General features: G+C 33.5%; 2 protein-coding genes across 3 annotated transcripts in view; both read left to right on the top strand.

Annotated features, from left to right (window-relative positions):
* The first annotated feature begins 85 nt into the window (after positions 1-85).
* On the top strand, positions 86-13161 carry LOC111061156 (upstream activation factor subunit spp27). Of its 2 annotated transcripts, none has more exons than XM_039442692.1 (6): positions 86-231; positions 4915-5005; positions 5526-5772; positions 9245-9421; positions 10191-10383; positions 11718-13161. In XM_039442692.1, the coding sequence occupies exons 1-6, from the start codon at positions 189-191 to the stop codon at positions 11780-11782; spliced, it is 816 nt and encodes a 271-aa protein (XP_039298626.1). In that variant the 5' UTR covers positions 86-188; the 3' UTR covers positions 11783-13161. The 2 variants fall into 2 exon arrangements, with proteins under 2 accessions (XP_039298626.1, XP_039298628.1); XM_039442694.1 differs by having other exon boundaries at positions 154-248.
* A 2634-nt stretch (positions 13162-15795) lies between these two features.
* LOC111061157 (histone-lysine N-methyltransferase NSD2) overlaps positions 15796-22038 on the top strand; it is a 33633-nt gene continuing 27390 nt past the window's right edge. Inside the window, exons 1-3 of the mRNA XM_039439571.1 lie at positions 15796-16111; positions 18838-19000; positions 20648-21241. Of these exons, the coding sequence (XP_039295505.1) occupies positions 18886-19000; positions 20648-21241 (709 nt within the window). The 5' untranslated portion in view covers positions 15796-16111; positions 18838-18885. The remainder of the gene's footprint in view (positions 16112-18837; positions 19001-20647; positions 21242-22038) is intronic.

Below are 22038 nucleotides of genomic sequence, written 5' to 3'. Positions count from 1 at the left end.
TCATTAACATTATATAGTATTGATATTATATTTTACAATGATTCATTTCCATGAGAATTTGAAAATCGAGATTTAGTGCAATAGGTTTACAGTTGGCAGCCTGTTTATTACACTAGATTTGACAGATCTGTGTGCGCTACCACCGGCTACTCAAAAGACAAAACACAACACAAGCTTTAACTTCAAAGATGGCGAAAATATCCAAGGAGGAATTGAAAAAGGAGATTACCGGTAACACAATTATTTCTGTAATTAATTAAATTTATCTGTCGGTTATTGAAAATATCGCTTTATTTTTAAATTTTAGCCCTGTCTAAGCACTCATTTCATATAAGTAATAATTGAAATAAAGCTATCCTCTCTTGATCAAGACTACTCAGATGAGTGTTGCTGCTTTATGAAGCTGAGCTAAACTAAATGAGCTAATGACTAGGGAGTATTATTAGTCATAAATTACCCCATTATTTTAAAATTTATTGTTATTCAGCTCAATGTAATTTATAAAATTGATTCAACTCATTCTATTAAAATTCATGAAACTTGTTAGTTTACTGACAGCGTAAAGTTATTGATTGTGTGTTTTAAATTTAGACAATCTTGTCTTATAACAAGATAAAAACTTTAGAACGACCCCTTCCTTCCATTGTCTGGCAAAATATTATTATTGGCTGTTTATTCACACGATTTTTTTACAACAAAAATTGTTTATAATTTGAATTATCAAAGTGAATTATTGATGTGATGCTAACTTGAAGTCACACAAAGTGTATTTCAATGCCAAACAGCCAAATGCTGTTTCATAATAATATTCTAATTGATGTTTTTTCTTACATTTGTATTAGAACGACAGATTGCATTTTTCTGCCAAGATAAGCCCATTTACTGGCGTAATTACCGGGGGGTAGCAGTTGCCACCCCAGAATTCCCAAACCACTTTTTTGCCACCCCAAAAACTTTAATAATAGGCTATCAGATAAATTGGTAATAATCAGGAAGTATTAATATCAGTTATTTGAAAACAAGTGAAATACACAGTTTAAATAAACTTTGCAAGCACAATCTTGATTCTTTATTAATCTTGCCTTGTCTCAGAAACACTTACAACCGCACCGCGCCAGCACCGTCGCCACGTTTGTTGCCCGCGCTGTCACCGACTAGTACAGTTTGCTTTTTGACGGTGACGGTGTGGCATCGTTTAACATAGAGAGTGAAAAACTTATTGAAGAGATACGGAATATTCCAGTTTTGTACGATCAAAGTGATGAGAAATATGGTTTGACGGAAAAATAAGTTAAACCAAGAGTTAAAGTAGAACCAAATAAGTTAAGCCAAAGGTATAATAGACATAATATAATAAATAATGAAATAAACAACAAAAAGTATAAAAGAAGGAACCCGTGACTATGTCTTAAATTTTGAATTTAAAACTAATTACGTGTAGATGCAGAAGGTAGAAGATAACAATTTCATTGCTGATATATATTTCCGATTCATGTCTGACGATGGTATTGTTATATATATTATACCAGCACTATTATTATCATCTTCTGTGTCTACAGGTAATTAGTTTAAAAATGAAAAAAAATTAATTAAAATCGGATGTAACAAGGTTTTAATAGTGTTATATTATTAACAATAGTTTAACACATTCAGAAATCGGACCACACTAGCACTACAGAACTGTGACTGCTGCCGCTCGGCTGTCGCACGGATACGTGTGTTCTCCTACCACCATCACCGTGTTGCGGGACGTACGTCGGCGCAGACACGGTGCGGTAATATGTGTCCCGGCCTCAACATTTTATAATATTGATTATATTCTAACATTTGGACTCAATAAGTTGCATCAAAATAATTTCAGGGACTTTCAGTTCTCAGTAACTTACAAATTTTTCAAACTCAATAATAAACAGAACAATAGGTATCAGAGTCGATTATATTGTTTAAAGTGGCCTGTATGTCATCTCAATTATTGATGCTATTTTTGTTTACACTAATACAGAGCGTTATTGTTACAAATCTTGAAATCTTTGGTATTTTTTCTCATTTCATCTTGGCAGTTTCACTAGGCATTTTCTTGAGTAGAATACGCAATTCTCAAGGTCAAAATATCCTCACTGAACTAGCCAGGGAATTTCTCACCAGGATTGGACAATATTGTGTGCTGTGTTTGGGAAAATAAGAATTGAATCCAAGACTTGGATAAATCAGGTGTGATTAATACAATCATTTCGCCAGCACACGCCACTCTACGTCAGTGGTACTACTCCCCCCTACTACTCGCACTCAAAATGTAAAAAAATAAACATTTTTCTAAACAAGACATATCTAATAATATGAGCAATAGGTATAAATTAAACATTTATACTTGCATAGTATGTATACAAGTTTAAAACTTCAAACTATATTATTTTAATGCCAAATTCAAACCAATGTCCAACCATAGTTACCAACACCCTCCTCCTAAACCCCCCCCCACAGGTCCCCGGTAGATCTTGCCACCCCAGTTGAAAAGCTGAAATTACGCCACTGAGCCCATCTTGTCCTTGTGTGGGACAGGACAGGTTGCACAAAAGCCTGTTACATTTTCAATCATGATTGAATGTCAAAAGAACCAATGAGAGACAGCTGCTTTGAAAAGAAGACTTCTTATTGGTTTTCATGACATTTGATCGCGGTTGAAATTTAACAAGCTTTTATCCAACCAAGCTAAAATTTCTGAGCATAGAGTTCTGGGTTTATGGCTTGGGAGGAGGGTTATAATAATCCCTGCTATAGGTAGGTCCAGTATCATTATTTTACGTATTATTAGCGTTTACATAGATAACTGATACTACCCGTTAGGTAAGTTAGGTACGGTACTCACTAAAAATACTTGGTTGAGAAAAATATTTTTTTCTTCAACTTGATAAAATGAAAGAAAATTCAATATTATCTATGATAATTCGATTAATAAATATATATTGAATAAAACAACAATAAATTGAAATCATCCCACCCTACTGTATTTATTCGTTTAGACTTATTACTTGTTTTAGTTCTTACAATATCATCAATTTCCGATAGTCAGCACCACCAAAAAAAAAAAAATAAAATAATGTAATATTCCATTTCCATTCTACCATTATCACAGAACTTAGCTTTCTTAAAATTGATAATAGTTTAAGAATCAAAACTAACGTTTCAATTTAATAAATTAACGTTTATTGATTTGCAAGTGAATAATTTGTTAATTTTAAATAGGCTGTTATATCTAAGTTCAAATAAATAATTTTTCCAAAATATGTTTATTTCAATTAATTTCTAACAATATCATCCATTATTCCTAGTGTTTGCCAAACGTTTTATCTGGTAATTTTTCAGACAGAACATTACCGTTTTAACTCATTTTATACCACATTATATAGACCAGTCAAATGATAGTTTTTCAGGAAACAGCCGAGAATCGCCCGTTAGATACACTTAATTTCAGTATTTCCTAGTTTGGGGGGGGGGCACACATAAGGATATGTCAAGGATCAAAACTTTAAACACTTATAACTTCTGACAGAATGATCTCCTCGTACTACAGCTCATTCTTCTCAGGTGGTCAAGGTGGTTCAAAATCATTATCATAACTGAAATTTGATCAAAGAATAGAAAATTCCTCCTTGAGTGTATTTTAGCCCATATTCCCATACACAAAAAATGGCCAATTTTTATATTCAAAACTGTGTTTCGAGAAAATTGCGATATTTTCCTCATTTTCAGTCTCGCATATTCAAAGTTGCGTATCTTGTGAAACACTTGAGATTAAAAAAATCCAAAAAGTAGTAAAATTTGTTATTTGTAGAGAATTCACTCATCTTTCCACTCCCATAAATCATACTTCTGATTTCAATACCGTTTAAATATTACAGATAGTTAAAAAAAGATTTTTTTGCGATTTTACTGTTATTCAAGAGTCTCTAAAACGAGCGATTACGATTATACATGATAGAAACTTGCGATTGGTCTCAAATGAAAGAGAATTTCTTTCATGCCCTATAAGCTGAGCTGCCTTAAATCCATCTTTCATCACTGTTTATTATCGAAAAACTGTCGAGACTGTGAAGTGAGGAAAATATCGCAAATTTCTTGATTTTTTTTAAACAAAAGTATCTTACTTCAGAATTGTATTTTTACAAAAAATCATTCATCTCACATGAAAGAGGAGGTTCTGTTCTCTAAATCAAGACCAAGTACCATTTTGTATCATTCCGGGTTACCGGGATACACATTATTGAATATAGAAATTGTCCATTTTTTGTGTATGGTATAATGGGCTAGAGTACACTCAAGGAATTTTCTATTATTTGATCAAATTTCAGTTATGATACATGATTTTGAACCGCCTTGACGAGCTGAGAAGAATGAGCTGTAGTACGAGGAGGTCTGAACATTCTGTCAAAAGTTATAAGTGTTGAAAGTTTCTATCCTTGACATATCCTTATAAATTCGTAGCTCCGGAAAGTAGTCCTGCGCGACCACTCAACTTATTGGAATTTTTATTATCTTTAATTTTGTAGAGAATGCTTTTTCTCAAAAAGCACAAGGTTTTTGAGATTAAATGGAAATTTTGAAAAAGTTCCGAAATTTTGGGAGTTTGGGGGGGTGAAGCCGCCCTCTGGCGTCTCAGCAAATTACAATTTCAAATTCAGCGCCCCAAAATACATATAGAACCGTCGAGAAAAATTCTTTTGGGCTGTTTCCTGAAATCGACCATTTGCCTGGACTAATTTATCATTTATTATTCGTGGACAGAATCACAAATCATATAAATATGATTAGGAAAGAACAACAGGCTTGGCCCAAATCTATTCCATTCCCAAATTTTGATAAATTAATAAAATGTCCAAAAAATAGACCGAATACTTATTTTAGCTATATTTCTAGCTATCCTCGAGGATGCGGATCTAAAGTCAATCACTTCGAAGAAGATGCGCCAGCAGCTAGAAGAAAAACTGGACTGTGATCTTACAAGCAGGTAAATTCAATCAAAGGAAGAGGGTATGATGTAAACTCAAGTTTATATATCATTGAATTCTCTGCAATTTATATTGGGTGTGAAACTTGATTTTTAACCAAAATCTATGATCGAAAATACAGTTGATCAACTAAAGAACACAGTAAATTTTAAAATACACATTAAATGTGTTGGTAGATAATTTCAGATATCGTCAACTCCTCTGCCAAAAACAATTTGCCATTTTAGCTGGAGTAGGCATCACCATCATAAGTCTTCCATCCCCCTCCACAACTATCCATAGCTATTCTATGCTGCCATAGATTTTCATTCAGCCCATCTCTGCAAGCTTGAACCGAGATACTGTCGTACTTGTAGCTCTTGATTATCTGTGAGATATTGATTGATTAATAACATTTTTAATTTAAAAAAGATAGTTTGAAATAAATATGAACAATATAATGCAATTACCAATTATCTTACAAATGTTGAGTACCCACATTGCAATTACAATGAAAATGTATTGCTTGTTCGATTTCAGAAAAAAAGAAGTAGATGAACTAGTAATACAATGTGTAAACAACAAGAAGGGTGGATCGAAGAAGAATGGAAAGGGGGATGACGATGATGATGATGAAGATGACGAAGGAGGAGACGACAAAGAAGAGGAGGAAGAGGCAGATGAAGAGGAGGATGATGATGATGAAGAAGAAGAAAAGCCAAAAAGAGCAGCAAAGAAACCAACTCCACAGAAGCGCAAGAAGGAATCCAGTGATGAGAGTGGCTCGGTAAGCCTCATCACAATTATCAAAAGTAACTGTATATCTATAGTTAAAAACGAAAAAAACACTAAAAAACGAAACTTATAATTATTAATTTATACACAAACCATTTGTTATCGCAACATAGTCTACCTTGCCTTTGAATTTTGCAAGGAAAATATTTCTTGGCACTTCTTAGCATTTTTCTATCTATCCGAAGACTAAAAATATAATTTTGTGTAATACGAGAATGAATTATTTCTTGGTTTGGAAGTGTATAAAATTCAAATTTGATGATACATTATTATTATTGTCGATTCCAAGAAATACGAAGTGCGGCCGTAAAATTACCGGATTATTGCTGCTAAATGTTTTGTTTTGATTTTATGCATGTTTATTTGTAATCAAATGTAGGCTACTTCCCCTACATAGGCTCTTCCCCTATCCCTTACAATGATCCGTACAAATTTCATTTTTTTTTAAAACAGTAGTGGACGTCTTCTTCTTCTTGAAGTTTCCTTCATGTCCGCCGCTTTCTTTTTCGCATCCCCAAGTGCATGATGGATTGACACTTTGAGATTGAGATTACTTACTTGGTACTGGAGGTCGTTGCCAAGGACTGGGGTTTCAAGATAGGAAGTGTCGGAATTCTCTGATCACAGTAAGATTCAGTACACTCTACAAACAAAAAGTTTGCCACACCGCACAAGCAATCGCACAAATTGTCAATCGACGGCGACAGTTAAATCGCATCAAATTACCACCGACCTTCCCAATATTTCCGTCCACTTTTGACTTGGAAGGGGCGTTTCGGGCGTGAATCACTTTCAAAGTCTTCTCCGGCAACTCGGAATCGCTCAAACTACTCAAAAAGATTGTGATAAATATTCATTTCCATATGCTTTAGGACAGAGGTTCCCAAACTTTTTTGACCCACGGCTCCCTTTGAATACAGGCATGGCTTGGCGGCGCACCTAGTAAAATTTATTTGCTTTGAATTGCATTATTTATTATAATCAAAATTTTAGTTTATATTCTTAAACGTTATTTGTTAATATACTTCACATAACATTGTAAATAAGATTGTTACTATTTTTTTAACACATACCTCAGGAATTAATAAACAACATTAAACACACAAGTTGTATTGTATTTATTGCAAAAAAAAAACTTGAAACAACCATAAGAAAAACATGACTCCTTTTTAAGAAATGTTATGATATAAATATAAATGAAGTGCTTACTTGAGAAATGTTACACTTAAATCAAATACTGCCATGCGTACATAGTACGCTTTAATGCTTAAATTAGCAAAAGTCCATGGCAGCAGTCATGAGCCATGAGCATGAGTCTCATTTAGTGGGAGTGATGCACTTGTTTGGCTTTCATAAGTTCATTGTACCTGGAAGTAAAATTTTATGTAGCAACGCGAATTCATTTTTAATGTTAATCCTTGCTCTATATTTGGATTCTATGACTGCAACAGCGGAAAACCACATTCGCAAAGGTAAGACTCAGTCCCAGTGGAAATTCATTTTCAATGCCAATCCAAAACTCAAACAGAGATAGATTGGACTGAGAAATTTCCGTTTAAATGTCAATCAACTGTTCTCTGCTTCATCATTGCTGAAGTGTTAAGGTGTTTCAGTTTAGAAGGGGTCGTTTATCCACTGCTGCGCTTTTATTTTATCTTTTGGCAGGTATTCTTCAAAATAACCCTGTACTCTAGATAAATGCTGAGTCAAAATGTTTTCCTCTTCTTTTTCAAAGAGTGTGACTCTTCGATAGACAACGGCGGCGCCCAGTTTGGGAACCTCTGCTTTAGGATATAGGTTTCAGTGTCTTTTTCCCAAGTTACATGTGAAATTTGTTGTTTTCTATTATTAGGTACACTTTTCATTTTCCCGTCAGACAGTGATACAGCCCTGCAAACAATAAGAGGTCTCAACCAAACTAATTTGCCAAAAACATGGGTGATGTCTCATTCGAAAAAGAAAGCTTTACACTACTAAACTGTCAGTTTAGTAGTCTCATTTAAATGGGTACGCGTCTAGGTGCCACCCCGACTACATGTCCCCTTTTAAAACCGGTTTTTAGGGGACAAGTAGACGTGAGCCATACCCGTCTACTTGTCTCCTTTCTGAGGAGGTGACAACTAGTCGGGGGGACACCCTGTCGCTAGGGTGCAAGGTGACAACTTGACGGCAATGATATATTTTTACGAGGGTACAAATAGTCGTCTACGGTCACGACAACCTATCCCCTCGACTCCACTCCACAAGAAATCACCATTCCGGCTGGCTCTTCATTTGAAAGTTGGAAAATGAAGCCTAACTATCAAGTTCTATATGAAAAGGCATTAAGATTCCTAATTTTGTGCTAGCGCAAGTGTTTATAAATAATTATTTATCCTCATATTAATTACCAGACTTCATGTAATACCTCAGTTGATAACCAGACTGATAGCTTCATCTGCCATAATCATTGATGGATGAAAATTTGACTGTCCTAGCATTAGGCTCAATTTACTCGTAAACGGTACGTCTGGCGGGAAAATATAACTGAACAAAATGTGTTTAGAATTGTGCTCTACATCTGGTTCAGTCATCAAAAGGGCTTATTTTTCTTTTTTTTTCAACCAACTCGAAAAATTTGTCCTAAAAATAGCAAAGACGGCGAATATCTCCCGAACCGTGCGTTTGACGGGAAAATGTTACTGAACCAAAAGTGCTTAGAATTCAATTCTACATCATAACCAGTAATAAAAATTGCTTGTTCCCTCCTCCCTACGCCGCGGGGGTGTAAGTTGTGCCATCTGGTGCTTTGTAGGTGACAAGTAGTCCGGGTGACACCTGGACGCCAGCGTGCAAGGTGTCATGTAGACGTGAGCCATCCCCGTCTACTTGTCTCCTTTCTAAGGAGGTGTCAACTAGTCGAGGGTACACCCTGACGCGAGGGTGCGAGGTGTCAAGTTGTCGTTTACGGTCATGACTAGTTAGCACCTTTGGTCCAGTAGGTGTCACGTAGTCGGGGGGAACAAATTGACGACAATGGTAATTTTTACGAGGGTACAAGTAGTCGCCTATGGCCAAAATGACCAGGTGTCAAGTAGTCGGGGTGACAACTAGACGGCTACCCATTTAAATATCAATGGTCATCAACTATTAGTCTTATATGGGACATGTTAGCTTCTTCTGTGAGAGCGTCAATCAGGTTACTTCCTGGCAACCGTATTATTTCTTTAAATGTTTATTTTCGATTTCTATAAACTTATTGACCTGCATGCTGTACCAAAGTACAAGACATATCAGTTTCAAGAAATATCTCTTGCATTATGTAATTTAGAAACTGGTTTGATGTTGATGATGGTATAACAACAGTGAAACCAGTCACTTGTTGTTTGAGTGAATGCGTGGATGATGCTTACTTTGAACATTTGAGTATTAATTATATTTGTGAATTAAAAACATGTTTAAATGTTGATTGTGTTTTGATGCAGGATGATAAGGATGACAGTGAAGAAGAAGAAGAGTACAGCCCAGCAAAGAAAGCGAAGGGTGGCAAAGCGAAGGGCAAGGCCGGTGGCAAGCGTAAGAAGAAGGGTAGCGACTCTGACTCCGATGATGACTGGGGCAAGGGCAAGAAGAAGTCCGGCGGAGCCAAGAAAGCCGGTGGGGTAAGTACACTAAACACTCATTTATTTACTTTGATATGAACTATTTTAAAGCAATTTTATAAATTCCCATATATTCCCAAAATTTCATGGTCAGGGAAATATTCGCAAATCATAAGTTCCCTCCCACTTGGATTCTGCCCAAACCACATCAATATGTACCACTATTTTAAATTCGTATTATTATTAGCTTGTAGGGCACACCTTACTTAAGCGCGAGACACGTAATGAAATTGTTCATTTCTTCGACATGGTGGTGATTTTCTTGTCCGCTCACCAGATCCGTGTTTCGGATGGACACGTTAAGCCGTCGGTCCCGGCTGCCTAAAAAGCAGTCGTTAGGTCATGTCAGAGGCCCTGAAATTGATCAGTTGCGACCTGAAAACTCTGACACCAGACCTGAGCCAGCCAGGTCACTCGCTATTATTATTATTATTACCAGATCCTCATTGCCTGAGAAAATGCACCTTTTCTCTCTCCGCTTCGTTTTGTTCGCTTGGAGCTCTTGCCCCTGTAATACTTACTATTTATTAATTTTCATTCTAAGACATAATATTGACAATTTCATCTTTTTCAATGTTTTCGGGAACCAGATATTTAAAAAAAAAATCCAATTCCTCCGTTAGCAAGTGTTGCTACATATTTAACTTCTTTGTACTGTAATTCTATGTTTAGGAACCTCCATTCTATGACCATGAAAGATAGGCGTCCTCTCATATATGCTGCTCTACTCAATTTAATAAAATTATAATTTCTTTCAATTACTTTGTAGGCTAAAAGAGGTGGTGGTGGCTACACGAAGGTGTGCAAGCTGACCCCGGAGCTGGCGGCAGTGGTTGGCCAAGACTCGATGGCGCGTCACGAGGTGGTCAAGAAGATCTGGGCCATCATCAAGGAGAAGAATCTATACGACCCCAAGAATAAGCAGTTCGCCATCTGCAATAACGAGTTGCTGAAGGTTTTCGGTGAGTATTTGCGGCCAATCAAGATTCTTCAACCCCTGAAAATTGTATTCACAATCCATATACAGTAATTTGAAATATTCAAATGTTTGAAAATATTGAAAAATCGTTGAGGTGAATCCTAGTAACTCAATTGTGTTCATTCTGTGTATGTATCTGAAATACAGATTGAGTGTACCAAGAAGGAATGATCAATTTTGATGATTAACTTAGTTTAGTTTGAAAAAGTCAAGTTTTTACTCTAATTTTTTTGTTAGTGCAAAATTGGGCCGTAACAAGCGCTAGAGCTACAATTGTTTAAAATGGTTGCTCTTGCTGGACACCTGTTTCTACAAAGAAAAACAAATCCCAGGGTCAGTTGGATGTTTTCGATACCAAAGATCGATGAGGATGATGAATAAATTAAATTCTTACTTCATGCGAGACGGTACACCACTACACTAATACACTATCTGACTGACGTCCAATCAAGCGTGGGCTTGATGTAGGTATCTATTTTAACGTACACTCTTAAATACCGCCAGCGCTTGAGACGGTGGTACATTTTTCAGTAACAAAAGATACCAGTAAAATCTTGACGTGTTTATCCTTAAAACAAGACTATGAGTCAGTTATGGGAACCAGGAGACAAACATGCGTGTGCGTGAGTGGATCTTAGAGCAGCAAGAACGATCCACAGTAGCCACCTAACATCTTTGTCATCGACTGAGTTGAATAATCACTTGATTAAGTTAGTGTGAGTGACAGAATTGTGATTTGGTCTTTACAAGTTCAGCATCTCTTTTCGATGAACATTTCTGTATTTATTCTGAATAATTAAATGTTCATGAATCATCCAAATCGGTAATTCCTTTTTGAAACACTTTTTAATTTGTGAGAAAAATTGATAACTTGACATCTAGATCAAGTGAATATTGACTGAGCTCTAGAGTGAATCTACTTTTTCAACTGGTATCAACAAACTACTAGATGATGATAATAACTACTATTTCAGAGTTGTTAGATTATTATTGAACGAACGTACTGAGTTCGTACTGATGACTAGATCCTTGAGTCGTTTTCCGTTAGTTGGTTTGTTTGTTCGACAATATAATTTCATTGCTTTTATCAATCAACTTCACATTTTCAACACATATTCTTTGAACCATTAAACAGATCGTTGGCCAATAAAATTGACTCACTCCTTCGTCCTATTTTTGTTTGCTTGGCACAGTTTCGTATTTGTCTTGACACAGTTTCAAAACTTGACATAATTATCTTGATTTTCAGATATTGAAAAGACTACATTTATCTCAAATCATTTTTCTGTTGTTTAAATTTGTATTTATTTTTTGCAGGGGTCAAACGTTTCCGTACCTTTGGCATGATGAAACTATTGAAGGATCACTTTATTGCTGACTAAATGAAGTAAAATGAGTGACGTGCAACGTTTTTAATGAATGACCGTTTTTGATTGGATAAATGAAAATTAGCATTTTACACTACTTTGTCCTATACTTAGAGTATTATTAGTTCCAATTTCAATCAGTAACAAACATGACACTCGACTTATACTCATAACATTTTTTCACCTTTTTTGGGTTGGGGCTTTCAAGCAAATGATTAGCAATATTGTTGTTTAGTTAGAATTAAATTATTATTCTAATCTCTTTAGTGCTACTATTGTCTGATAATTTAGAACTTCACTTGGTTAATCGAATACCTCAATTCCAGGTTATTGTGACATGTTTCAAACTATTCTCACAAATAGCATTTCTCCAATGAAATGTACTCCTAGATTATATTTTCTAATGTCTAATATGTTTCAATAATGTTATTACAGTACCTTGGAAAAGGTCAAGACAAAGTATTTTGAGTCTTTAATCGAGATTGTACTTTATAAACAAAAGTCTAGTGCCCAAGCTTTAATATTGATGACTCTTTTCATTGAACGATTACCAATTTTCATCCTTTCTGGCTCTTCTGGAATTGGATCCGATTGGATTGTAATTGTAAAGATCTAGTTGAAGGTATATATGTTCCTTGAGATTTGATTTTCTTTTCAACTTGTCTGGGAGGAGGGGATGTGTGTGTATTGTGCAATAGAATTAGTGGATCAATTTCAATTTATCTCGATGTGAATTAGAATATTTAGTTCCCTTCTCCATCATTGATAGTTTAATACGATATATTTAATATTAAAATATGGATCTCTATGTGAAAAAGCCAAGTCTCAGATTGATTCTTATTAATTCTCAGAATTAATATCTATATTTTGAGTTGACTTCTAAGAGTGAATTATTGGTGATGTTGAATAACGTCTTCTCTTATTAGAAAGATTTATAGAATGTGTGATCGATCAGTCCTTTCGATGATAGATAATTGTTTCTATTGCTGCTAATTAGGTTGGTTTCATTTATTAAATATTGTATGTCTGTGTGTGTAAGTTTTAGTGTGAAGGAGTGTGAGAGTATTTTTATATTTTAGATTTGACATCATTGTTTGATGAAAGTAAATACATTTTTCAAAGTATTATTTTATATATATATATTGTTACCTCATTATTTTTAATGGGATTTCAATTGTGTTTTACTTTTTGAGGAGCTATGTACAATCTGAACTTATTTTTATTGTTTTAGTCATTTTCTGTATTCAACGTGCACATTTTCGGCCGACTCTGTCACAGTAGCTCGGTGAAGGTGTCTGGACTTTATGTTTGAGTATTTTTTTTTTTTTAGAAGTGAATAAATGTATTGCAGATGTATTAAATCTTTATTAAAAAAATATAATGAAATTTTGTAAGACTTATTTGTTTCATTACAGCCTTTAGCTTAGTCTTAAGGTAGTTATAATTTGAATTTTTCTCAATTATCTGGGAGGATTATAGAAAATCTCACAAATGAATCATTGAATTTCGTTTTTCATTCTTTCTATTGAAAGAATTTTTTACGAGTGTATCGTACGAAATGTTGAAAATCTATCAGTACCTACCAAAAGAATACGGTACACTATAGTTATAAAAAACCTTGTAGTCCAGTTCAATAATTTCAAACAATAAAACAACCTTAAATAACTCGATATTATTCGTTACAAGTGGTAATTGAGTGGAATATTTCTAATCAATGTATCAATTCAAGCCATCTAAACTCAAAATTTATAGTTTTCATGCTTACTTTTAGACTAAAATTTTGTAAAAATTGTACACGTGAAATTCTAACCTTATCTTGGACTGTGTCACCTATAAATTTGGAAAAAATAGCACAAGGACTACCTTATTATTTTATCTACCAATGTTATTACATTAGTCTCATTTGCATTGTAAATGAATAACCTTATGTGAAGTGAATATGGCCTGGTTGAGGATGATTATATATAGAAAAAAAGCATTCCCAAAGAACTCTGGAATTATTGTGAGCGATCTCATCAGATTATAGTGAGAAATGTTTTTACTTGTAAAATAAAACTCACCATGAGAATAGGAAAAATGGCCAGCTTTTCAGAAATGTCTAGTTACCTATTTCAGGAGAACCAATCTGAGATGAAAGATAGAGGGCTTCTCTGATTGGTAGTCGTGGCATTCAATCATGATTCTAACAGGCTTTTGTGCGACTGGATCATGGTGTGGTTTGTGGTTGATAATGTGGTCCAAGTGGTCACCTCAAGATAATCAGATCAATAACAAATAGCTCCCGGTTGCTCAAATTCCCATCAAGTTGACAAGAATTGAGATTAAATAAACGTTTTAGGTAGCCTGTAGTAAATTAATAGGTGTAAGTTATATAAGTTGGGATCATTATATTATATGCTAATTAAGCCGAAAAGTTATTAGATAAGTTACTTACTGTATAGTTTTGTATAGTGTTTTGTTATTGAGTATGCTACACTACCTAAATAAATAGAATTTTGAAGAAACAATCCATCTAATTGGTTCTCGTGACATTTAATCATGACTAAAATTTTATAGGTTTTTGTGCAACAGGGCCACCATTGTGTGTATTTTCGATTAACTTAATTATTTGGTACCGTACTTGTCATTTCTTGAAAATATTTAACTAATTAACTATTCGGTAGCCTATAGGATAGTATCATGATTAGATTAAGATTCGATCATTTCCAAAAGTGATAAAATTCACTCCTTTCAAATTGAAAATCACTTGTTTAGAATATTTTATTTTCTGAATAATTAACTTGAGTTATCTTAGAAATAACCGCTGATGATGACTTTCCTTTAAAATATTCAACATAGCAGGGGGTTCACAAAATAAACTAATGAGTGGAAACACAATTTCATTACTTCTGACTTGCAATATCGTCATATGCGCCGTTTAGTTGAAAAATAAAGGAAGAGGATTTATATTTTAAGGAAGAAGGAAAAATTGTTTATAAATTGAAGAAGTCAGACAAGGTGCTATCTCCGCGTATGATGAATGTGCTTTTTCTGCGCCCTTGAAAATCCTGCTTTTTCACCCTCTGCTGTTGTAAGTTTATGTTAACCTATTTTAAAAATAATAAACAAAAATCCAAAGCAAAAGGTGAATAATACCACCGTCATCACTGGTAATCACCGTATCATATTTTTTTATTGATAAAATCTCTTGGAGAATTATAAATTGATAATAAGTAGGGGCTATACCTACCGGTACCTATTTTCAGGTCTACTGTATTACAGTATAGGATTTTACAAAGTGGAGTAGGTCAACTAGTTTTTTATTTATTTAAAAAAGTTATAAATAGGCAACATTTTTTTGTTATGACTCATTAGGATTTAATTTTGAATTTATTTTGATAGGCCTAGGCCTATATATTTTTGTGCGGTACCTACTATAACTACGGTACAGATTTTGATAGAGGTTTTTAATTCTAATAACGTAATTCAGTACCTAATAACTTATTCACGGGGATTGATTCGAATCATCCTCAAAATTTAAATTAATAGGTAATAGGTAGGTATCGGTACCCGGTACCGTGTTGCCAGTAGTGACTATAATGATAGAAAAACCACTGTGCTGTAAGAAACAGTTTGAATTACATTGATTTACTTTACAAATGAGCCTAGGCCTACACTGCTTATAAAAACCTAATTATTTAAATTATTATTAAATGTTTAAAATGGTACAGTATTTCATGAAGATGAAATGTTTTAGCTGTGATTAAACTAAATGTTTCTTAATTCTTAGTTGCACAGTGCTGAAAATTTTCCCATTTTCATATTTTTATTAAGTTATAATTATGTTTCAACAACCTTTGTCCCCCGAATAAAAAATATAGATACGCATAGACATTACGTGTCTGTTAAAAATGTATTAATATTTTCTTTGTAAAAATATTTAAACAAGGTAGTCAGTATAATCTCCTTGAGTCCTTGTTTTGTCTCACGGTATTCCATTTTTTTGAATTTAGAACCATCATGCATCATGACAAAATTCATAACCACCACATGACACGAGTTTCAAGCTACTGTAGGCCTATTCGAAAATATTGAAAAAGATTGTCTAAATTAATCCGGATATGTATATTAATTTAATGACAGATATTTGATTTGATTTTATACATTAAGACTACTTCATAGTATACAAATATTAATTTCATGGAGAATGTAAAAGCACGCTAATGAATTCGCGGGAAACTCATTTCGCCCATTCACATAATAGAGTGGCTGTTGCCTGTTGTTCTGAACTGAAGCCGAGTTATCCTGATGTGGTTGTGAGGTTGGATTCAGTTGAAAATTTTGTTAAAATTTTGTGAAATTAAGGTAAGTTGATTGCCAAGTCTTAAATTGTTATTACTAGTTACATTGCATTATCATATATGTCTAGAATTTCATTTGAATTCTTAAAATAACTTTCAACTTATTTGCTTAGATTGTTGAAGAAGATTGCATTAATATTTTGCATTTATTTCTTTTACATTATTTTGACATAAAGAGAATTCACTTAATGTAAGCCGGTAAGTTGGTGTAATAATTAGTTTGAAATGGTCTCTTTACTGTGAGTGGTTTTGGTTTTGGGTAGTTTGGTTACCCAATCCATGTTTTGTACTTTTGTAAATTTAACATATTAAATTAATTTGGGTATAGCCTACTATCAAATATTGATTTTTTAGTACAGTAAGTAGTGTCAAATTTGTATTAATTAAGTTTTTGTGTTATTGGCAATGGTATATTTGGTATTGAATGTTTATGTGTTGGCAAAGTGAATAACCTAACTTCTATAAGCTTCCTTCTGTAGCAACAACGTAGCCTGTACTAAATAATATTAATTTATGATGGATTGAATGGTTTGTTTTTTGAGTAGTTTATTTATTTTATATTGCTTGACATAGTAATTTATTTAAATTATATTGCCCATTTTTTTCTATTTTCTACAGTCAATAACATTTCTCATTGGAAATTTGTTTGGTAAACCTATAGGTCTAAGCTAGGCCTTGCAATTTGAATTTTTCAAAAATGAGTTCATAGATTATTCTACTCTTGACCAAGTCATTTATTTGTTTTGTAACGTTCCAATAAATTAAAACATATTTTGAGATAAATAAACGTATTTTACGGAATCGCCTTCTATTTCGTATTTAATTAATACTGTACAGTAGGCCTAAGCTACATAAAGCTACACATTCGCATTCAAACGTTAAATGTAGCATTTAATAAAGAAGAATAGAATCATTGATGAATTTCTTGTTGTTATGAATAATATTCATTATAGTAGACCAAGCGTATCTGTGTTATTACAAGTTCATACTTTTCCTATGTTAGGCATACTCATTCTATTTCAACTGCTCAGTTTATTATAGGTAAAGTTTTGATTTATCACTATAAATCCTTCTTTTCAACATGAAATTTGTGAATAGAACAAATCTAAATACTTTTGATTTAAAATTAATTTTATCCGCATTTATAATTAAAAAAAAAATAGATCTACCTCAACGCATATAAACCGTAACTAATTCATTAATTTTTCTTAAAACTGTTTTATTGACTAAACTCCAGGAAGGTTAGGTTGGATTTCCGTTAATTGATTTGTTAATCATTTTAGAACTTCCAAGCCAAATAAACCTTCTGTAAACTGTGAAATGAAAGTTTATAATTTTTCTTAATCTTTTTAAATATTACATATTGAATTTGTTTGTTATTCATCATTGTTCAGAATAACAAACATGCATAAAGCTTGACGCTTTAGGTTAGAGAGGTTTAGGGAGGTTAGATTTTACCACTAATATTGTAAACCACAGCAAACGTTGAGTTTGGATCAAGCATTCGAGTAAATTTGTAAAAGTGATCTTGAATAGAAATCTAAATAGGACTGAAAGTTTCTCAAATTTATTCAAATAAGAAGGAAATAAAATGAAAAAGGAGGAAAATATTTATTTATTTATTTATTCACATTATCACATCGGAAACAACAGGTAATGACCCAAATATGTTTCCTTAACACAACAATAAGTACAGTATACAGTTCAATCAAAACAAAAAAAAAGATACTAAAACTAACGTTTGAAAAGAAAAGAAAATAATACTTAGAAATCTACTTCTAAAACATTCCTTAATTGAGTTGATGGTGAAAATGAATATATGAAGTGATGAAGGAGAGGTGCTATCAATAAAGATGATAACACCAGCAAATGATAACTGCCAGCAAAAAAACTTTGAAAATAAAGCCTAGGTTTCTCCGAAACACGCAGCGTCACCGCGCCATGCGGGATGCGCGATGACGTAATCACGCAAAAGTTTTGCTGCAGCTATAATATTGCACTGTAAATAATACCTACCTATAGTATTGCATAATTTATACTCTTTTCAGTTAAATTTGCACTTTGAGTTGAACACAAGAAACACAATTAATTTTGAAAATATAACTTTTACTGAATCTCTGCAAAAATTTGCAAGTCAAGTGTCCCTGGTCAATGATTGAAAATATATTACAAGTACCAATTTTCCACTGTGTTTGATCAAAGACCAATTTTCAACAATTTAAACCAGTTTCTACATTTTGAGCAGATCAAGAATCTTTCTTCCCTCTTGTCCTATAAAAAATTGAGTAAAAACCACCAGGTCAGACTGATCTAGTGGTCTGGGGTAACAGGTAGACCTTTAGTCTACTAGCACTGTCTGGTCGTGGGTTCAAATCCCGCCGGTAGGCATGATTGTTCAATCATCTCATCAGTCACCCACGCAAAGCAAAAGTCTTCTAAAAAACATTTTACAGTAACACTAAAATCAATTTTTAAGCAGTGAACAATAAGTTTTGATAGATTCACAGCTTTTTTGCAGCGGTTCGGCTTCACCATTTGTCTGACTTATAAAAAATATAATTGCAAATTTCGAACTCAATCTTCTAAATATTGCTTAAGGATAACATAGATGATTCCTTTTAATTAATATTGCAAATGGTAAACTCCCTTCATCTATACGATTTATAAAACCTCATTAGCCAATTTTAATCTTCATTAGTTAAAAAATGGTTACAGTTGCGTTTGTTTCAGGCATGTTACTAGATTTCCCTAGCCAATTCAATAAATGGTTAATTCAAAATGGTTCGTCCACCTAAAAAGCGTGCCTGCAACTTTGAGGATAAACCTGAAAGGCAGGTCGAACCAAGCCAGGATGCTACAGATCAGGAGACTCTACAACCAGCTGATTCAAATGGTATCCGAAACGAGTCAAATTTTTAAAAACTCAACATGCAATAGTCTATCCAATCTTATCATTTTTTTCTATGTCCATTCTTCAAAATACTGTTCATTGAAGGAACGCGAATTGAAAGTACTGTACATATGTTTAGACCTGCAAATGTTATGCCAACAAGTAACTTTTAGTTATTTTTGTCTATTATAACAATTTATTCCATCTAAGTAAGCTCAAGATTTTCCATCTTCATTACCAAATCAGTCATTTCAGAAATCAGAGTTGGAGCAAAGTTATATTAGAGTTAAAGTTCCTGATTTAGTTGTTGAATTTCTGGATACAATGAAATTTAAAATAATAGAATAATTTTCAGGGAGAAAATATCAATTGTAGCTTGTTTACATGGTTTTCTATGCTACTTTACAATATTTCATACTGGAAACGTATTCAGTACTGTATTTTCTACATTTCCCAACATTTGGTATTTCTGTAAAAAAAAAAATTAAAATTCAACTCTCACAGTATAAAGGCTGGTAATCAGTTCTCCATTTATCAATTTTCTGTAGTTGTGGTGGTGGCTATCCATATTAAATGTAAACTTATACAACAACCACTTATCTATTAAAATATCTAAGCCTACTAGAGTTTGATAATGTTGTAACTAGCTTGAAGAAGTTTTTGTTATTATAATAAAAATGTTTGTGCCTATATTAATTATTTTTATCCAATTTAATAGTCAATGTCATCATTGCATCATTGTTAATTTTTCTAACATTATTTGTGCCTGTTAATTCTGTTCACTTGCATGTAGTATTTCAACGTATATTAGTGCCGACTTGTTTAGTTTACATGATTGCTCATTCAAGTAACTATAGCTACGCAGTGAAATAATTCAACTCAATTCCGCAATTTATCCAAAAAATCTATTATATTCTACAATTCAGTTATGAAGATTCAACCTGAAATTTACTCCCATAAACACTAAACATTTCAAATTTTCAGCTCAAATTCTCAATTGAACTTCTTTGAATATACTGATAATGTTTTTCTTCCCCTTTCAACCTGTTTATTTTGAATCTGAAGCACGATGAAAACGGTAATTTTTTGAAACTTTTTAATCTTAAAAACTAAACTTTGAAATTTTTATAAACTCATTTTTTTAAGATGTAAAGAAATATGATATTGCAATGGTTGAAAAGCTAATAATTAATACACGATAATTTTCAATTCAACCTAATTATTATTAAACTAGAATTATCTGAACTTATAATTTTTTAAACCCATATTATTAGTTGGGTACTGTATAATAATTATTTCAAATATCAAATGACAGCTATATAAATAGAACTAAGGACTTCTGCTACTGCGAATATGGACCGAATAACTAAATAACTAGCTGGAGGAAATTTAAAGAATGAAACTGTCTGAAAATTGTGCAATTTTTGGACAGTTTCATTCTTCATATTTCCTTCTGCTATTTAGTTCTTCGGTCAATATTCGCAGTAGCAGAAGTCCTTAGTTCTATGTATATATCTTTCATTGGATATTTGAACCAATTGTTGTTATCAATACAGTGATAATATTCCAGCAGTTGGTTAACTGCAATTTCTAATAAAAATAATCCATCCATTGTGTGTACTAATATTTTCGCCCCATTTTCTTTGGTAGCCGAATATGTAATCATCAAAAAGGAATCATCGACGGAAGTGGAAGAGGAAGAGGAAGAAGGTGCGATGAATGCAGACAGCTCGCTGCTGGAGGAGAGTGTGGTGGGGGGCAGCGGTAGCGAAAGTCAGACTGTGACGCCGACCAAGAGTCGCTTCGGTCGCTCGCACAAGCCGAAGGTGCTCGGTGACTTCGTCTCCACCGACAAGAAAGTCAGCATCGTGTTGAAGGTGAGCCCCGTCAACCAGTTCAAGTACTACAAGGACTCGAGTCGAAACCCCAACAAGCCGAAACATGAGCGACGTGGCCGACCTAGGAAGTCGCTGCTCAGAGACAGCTTCGATGCCCAAAAAACGGAAAGCTCGCCCAAGTCGCAAAAGGAAGCTGATCCAGTGGCGTCAGCAGTAGACGAGGCTGCAGCAGCAGCAGCAGTCAGCGACGAGGTGGATGTGAAAGTGGACCCAGCAGAAATGCAGGTGGACCCGAGCTGCCAATGGCAGGTGGGTGACCTGGCATGGGCACGCATTGGCAACCACCCTTTTTGGCCGTGCATTATTGCTAGAGACCCTGAACTGGCAATCTTCACACGCATTAAAAGTCAGTACTCCATTCATTTATGTATTTTATTTAAATATATAGCCTAATAGGCTTAATATTTATATTATTATTATAGTTTCCCCAAATTCTTAAATATGAATTTTTAATAATAGTACGGCATTCAATTCAATTCAAATAGTTTTATATTCCTCATGGAACAAACAGTATAATTTACAATATGCCAGTTCAATAACTCTTGAATAAGAAAAATATTTTTTGAAAAACACATAAGTATAAATAACAGCTTAGAATAATAAAAAAAAAATAGTTCTTAATATCATTTGTACATTAACATTCAAAATTAGAGTAGCTATAATGCATTGAAAAATGTAGAATTGAGTAAAATATTTTAATTCTTATTACATACGCTTGAAATGATTTATTAACAAAAATCTCTTATTTTCATGAGAAGATTATCCACAAGACAAACTAAAATCTAGTTTTCATCTTTAATGACCTTTTTATCTTCTTGTAGATAGAACTTGTATGTTTGGTTGCATTAAGGGAGATGAAATTAAGGCGAAAATTATGTTGAGTATAATCAGCATAATCTTCTTTAAATTTGAAAAAACAATTATTTTATAAATGCGATAAACTTGGGACACTGCGAAAAACCTGTTAAGATTTTATTAACTCATCACTATATTATTGTATGATAGAAGGATTTCAGTTGTCTAATTACTGATACTAATAGTCTTGGTTTAATGGACTCATCAATATGAAATTTAAGTATGCAGCTGATTGAATGTTCTTTTACTACAAAATCGATAACTGATGTCTTGAATGGAAGACATTCA

This window comes from Nilaparvata lugens, chromosome 1, assembly GCF_014356525.2.
Source record: "Nilaparvata lugens isolate BPH chromosome 1, ASM1435652v1, whole genome shotgun sequence".
Taxonomy (NCBI): Eukaryota; Metazoa; Arthropoda; class Insecta; order Hemiptera; family Delphacidae; genus Nilaparvata; species Nilaparvata lugens.
This window is presented reverse-complemented; position numbering and strand designations above follow the sequence as displayed.